This window comes from Rhizophagus irregularis, chromosome 31 (assembly GCF_026210795.1).
Source record: "Rhizophagus irregularis chromosome 31, complete sequence".
In the NCBI taxonomy this organism is placed as follows: Eukaryota; Fungi; Glomeromycota; class Glomeromycetes; order Glomerales; family Glomeraceae; genus Rhizophagus; species Rhizophagus irregularis.
Window position 1 is genome coordinate 169,065 of NC_089459.1, and position 4,943 is coordinate 174,007.

Below are 4,943 nucleotides of genomic sequence, written 5' to 3' on the forward strand. Positions count from 1 at the left end.
TAATGCACGGTGATTCTTTGTACGCTTAAATGCTTTTAATCTTGCTTTGTTCATTTCTAAACATTTTTTTCTAATCATGCACGAAAAATTACTACCAATCACATAAATTATTTTATAAGAAAAAAAAAAATTTTCTTTTTAATAATGACATAATTATGACATTCCGTTATCTTTATGATAGGTGAAATATTAAATGAAATTTTATCATGTGCAGAAAAATACCGATTTATTTTAAAATGCAATAAAGAAAGTAAAATGAATGAAATTATGAATTAAAAGTAAATTGAATTAAAATTTAAGTTAAAAAGTTTATTGAATTAAAAAATTTAAAAAAAAATTGAAAAGTTAAATTAAAGTTTATTGAGTTTAAAAAATTTAAAAGACTGAATTAAAAAATTTAAAAAAAAAATTGAAAAGTTAAATTAAAGTTTATTGAGTTTAAAAAATTTAAAAGATTGAATTAAAAAATTTAAAAAAAAATTGAATTAAAGTTAAATTAAAGTTTATTGAAATTAATAAAATTAATGAAATTAAAAAATTAAAGTTAATGAAATTAAAAAATTAAAAAGTTAGAAATAAAGTTGATTTAATTGATTGAATTGAATTAAAAGTTAATTGAATAGTTTAAATTTACTGAATTAAAAAAAAAGACTTTTTTTTATTTTTTATATTTTTTTTTTTGAAAAATTATTTTATTTTATTTATTTATATATAAGTTATTATTTATTTGTATATTTGTATTACAATTATTTAAAACGCTTAATTTTTTTTTTAAGCGGATTTTTAAAGAAAGTGTTTAGAATTTCTAATTAAAATACACCCCAACCAGAGTCAAAAATTAAATAAAAGTAAAAAAAAATATTCTCAGCCCGTTCTATTTAAAGTATTCTATACATTTTATGCGCTTGGAGTACGTAAAAAGCTGTCTGGAGAACCATTCTTAAGACCTTTAACGACCCCCTTTGTTGATAAATTTTTAAGTTCCGTTGCCATTGCATCTGGTGATTTGTTACCATTCTTGGCAATTATAAGAGCTACAGTACCAGCAACATGTGGGCAAGCTTGAGAAGTGCCGGAAAATACTACAGTACCATTTTCGTCTTGAAAATCAGCACCTTCAATATCACGACCTGGAGCGAAAGTGTCTACACATTTTCCATCGTTTGAGAAATCTGTGACTGCGTCACTATCTTTTTCGGTAGCACCGACTGTGATAGCGCTAGGTTCAGATGCAGGTGATGTATTACAAGCATCCTTACTTTCGTTACCAGCGGCAACAACTACGTGAACACCAGCAGCGGTAAGTTTTGCGACAGCATCGTTTACAGCTTTTGATTTATCACCTCCAAGAGACATGTTGACAACTGATTTCTTATTTTTACTCGCATTGTGTTGTTTTCCTACAAATTCCAATCCAGCGATAACTCCACTATTTGAACCAGAACCATTAGCATCTAAAACTCTAACAGCAACTAGATTGGCTTTTCTTGCTACTCCTAAAGTTTTTCCAGCCGCAATACTAGAAACATGAGTACCATGACCATTTTCATCATCATCATTGCATCCATTACAGAAAGAACCTCCGATTTTGGCACGATTACCGAATTCACTATGGTTAATATTAATACCAGTATCGACAACAAAAATGGTTACCCCTTGTCCAGCAGAATCGGGGAAAGTATATTTTCCATCTGGAGGTCGTTTAGCTTGATCAATACGATCAATGTTGAAAGTTGGATTATTGTCTACTGCACGACTAATAAGATGAGATGATGGTATTGCATATTGAGTCTTAACTTCACCATCTTCTTCAATATAATCAACATCATCCATTTTTTCAAGTTCCTTTACAGTTTGTGATGTCATTTTTCCAGTAAGACCAAAAAGACTAAAAACTCCGAAACTAGTGAAAGTGGGTTTACTTTTTTTGCTTTTGCTAAGAGATTTAATTTTATCAAAACTATCAACATCTGCATCCAAACAATTTTTAAACATATCATATTGCCTTTTAGCAGCAGCCTCGTTTTTAAAGACAACGATAACACTTTTCTCTTTTTCAGTAGACTTGGAAGTTATTGATAATTTTTCAGGGCAACCAGCATCAACCGAGGAGAGTAAGAAAGTAACTATTACAGCGATAGAGAATATTTTAGCTAAGCGTGGAGCAACCATTTTTTTTTTTTCTCTCGATAATTAATGGATAATTAGTGGTTTATTTAGGTGAGAATTTTATAAAATGAGGAATAAAAGAGGAAGGTGATGATTTAATAATTTATTCTATCCACGCAGTGGATAAAGAATATTGTATTATAAGGGAGGAGAGAAAAAAAAAAACGACTCTGGTTAGGATTTTTTTTTTATTTTCGGACGGAGAAAAATTGAAAAGCAAAATCAGTTTGTATTTATATACAAAAATTTCTCAAATCTGAAAAATAAATTTTTACTTACGCATTGTTGTTAAAATTTACATTTTTAGTAAGATTTTCAAATATATTAGTAGTTCCCTTGTTTGGCTTTTATAATGTAAGTTTGTTTCAATTTTTTATACTTATTTACCAAAATTGTTATGTTGAAATATATACAGTATAGTAACACAAGTTCCCGGGAGAAAAAAAAATCCATGAAACAGGATAGAATCTAGCATATGTTTCAATTTAAAATATTCTAAACCAAAGATAACAAGGATCTTTTGACCATCTAATTTTGTCTTTAAAGAACGGATTTAATAAAATGCATAAATCCTTATTGTAAGTTTCGAAAAATTTCGAGATATTTTATTATATTTATTATACATATTTCTTTATTTAAATATTTTGTAACTGTCGATCAAATTGAAAAAAAAGACTCTTTTAACAATTTTTATCTCCCTTTATGATAAAAGATAAAAAACAATTGATATTATTACATTAATGGGTAAAAAAAGCCTCCCTAAATTGAGGCTTTCTTTCATATTTTCCCCTCATAATAAGTAATAATAAAAAATTTCTAACCTTTTTAAAAATTACAACAAAACCATCCATTGTCACAAGAAAAAGAGATTAAAGTCGTACAACCAAAATAATCTTGTAATTCGAAAAACGTTGTTCTCTTTCTTTGTACAAATTACAAAAAGATTTACTCGTTACACAATAGTAATTATTTAGTTTTCCATATTTAAACATAAACTTAAATAAAAACAAACCTGTTGTTAATTTAAAATCATCACCATTTATGGATGAACCATACGTTAGGATCGTATGGGTCATATGAGGTCCGGAATATATTATGTATTATTATTAGTAATTGAAAATAAAAAAACCTGCAGATATATTTCATATTTATATATCATACTACATAAATAATAAATAATAGTGCGATTTTTATGAGTTACTAAATTTTAAAAAGTGTTTCAGATTGACCAATCAATAATTTTTAAAAAGTAAATAGCTTTAAAAGGTAATTTTATATATGTTATACTAATGTAGAAAATTTTTATCATTGTATCGCATATTGATTCCATCCGTCTTTTATTTCCAAATCTGATAAATTGTGGTCATCATGAAACATACAATAAGTTAAGATTTTGCATAAATCGTATCTCTTGTACATTTGTGTACATTTGAAACCATAAACAACCGCAATCATTCGAATTTCAATTTATGGACAAATTTTTTTTCGGTTATCTACTGGTTAATTATATATTAAATCTAAATTAACTATAATATTATAATACTATGATACCTAATTTTATTAATTAATTTTACCTAAAAAGAATTATTAATAAATTTGTTCAGCCTAATTTTATTTAAGTTAAATACGTAATGCGATTGATTAATTTTTTGTTTGATCTTTTATACTTTATCTTTTTTCAGATTAGCTCTCGTAAATCTTATTTAATCATTAATAACGTTAATGTAACAACTTATAATTAGGCTAATATTTTTTTATTCGGGATCCCGTTCGACCAAAATCCCGACATTCACAAAATCTTACCCTATAAAACGTTATTTTTGTAAAAACTTCGTAAAATGGATTCATTCACGGAAAATGTTATCAATTCCGGAAATATGAGCCTTTTACGGATAAAAGACGGGTTAAATCTCGAAATGTCATAATCTTTATTAATGAATTCAAGATTTTTTTATTTCGGATTAATTTCAAATTATAAATTTCGGGATTTCGTAATTACGGTTATCCCCAGTGATTTGCATTGAAAGATTGGAAGCAATCGGAAACTTCCAATTCTTCCAATCCTAAACCTTCCAAATTTAATAGAGTTTCCATAGATTACATATACATACACATTGAGATATTGAATTGAAAAGATTTAAAAGGTCCAATTATAATATGAAAGTTACCAGTTAACTAATACATATTATCTCATTGATTCTTGTATGATCATATTTAAGATCTTTTTATTAAAGTACTCGATGTCATAGTTAATAAAACCTTGCATCGTTGATGTATAAACTGGGTTAGCTTATTTTGACCTGCTAGGTTGATCATTTAAATTCTAGTAAATTCCCGAGTGATGCATTAGCTATTGGAAACTTCCAATTTTTCCAATCCTAGACCAATAGAATTTCCATTGAGAAAAATATGAATAAAAAATTATTGGAATATTGGAATATTGGAATTGGAAGGATTAGATGGTCCAAAAATCACCTGAAAACTTTAAACGCATATCACTGCTTATCTCAACACCAGAGGTGTAAACTTACTGTAATTCATTTTTAAATTACGTCCATATGACTTAACTAGTTACGACATATGACTTACATGTTATTCTTGTATGATCATATTTAAGATCTTTTCATCATAGTATTCGATGTCTTTATCAGATAGACAGATACTAATCTGACTAATAATACAGTAATTGGTTAATAAAAAGCATCAATGGTATAGGCGAACTGAATAGTTCATTTTGTGATGATACATCCCTAGTTACCCTGAATGTATCCAGG

General features: G+C 27.2%; 1 protein-coding gene across 1 annotated transcript; it reads right to left on the reverse strand.

Moving 5' to 3' along the window:
• Positions 1 to 329: 329 nt before the first annotated feature.
• On the reverse strand, positions 330 to 2,369 carry OCT59_022140 (uncharacterized protein). Its single transcript, XM_025314208.2, has one exon. It carries the CDS (start codon positions 2,170 to 2,172, stop codon positions 898 to 900), a length of 1,275 nt encoding a protein of 424 aa, XP_025185590.1. The 5' UTR covers positions 2,173 to 2,369; the 3' UTR covers positions 330 to 897.
• Positions 2,370 to 4,943: the final 2,574 nt, after the last annotated feature.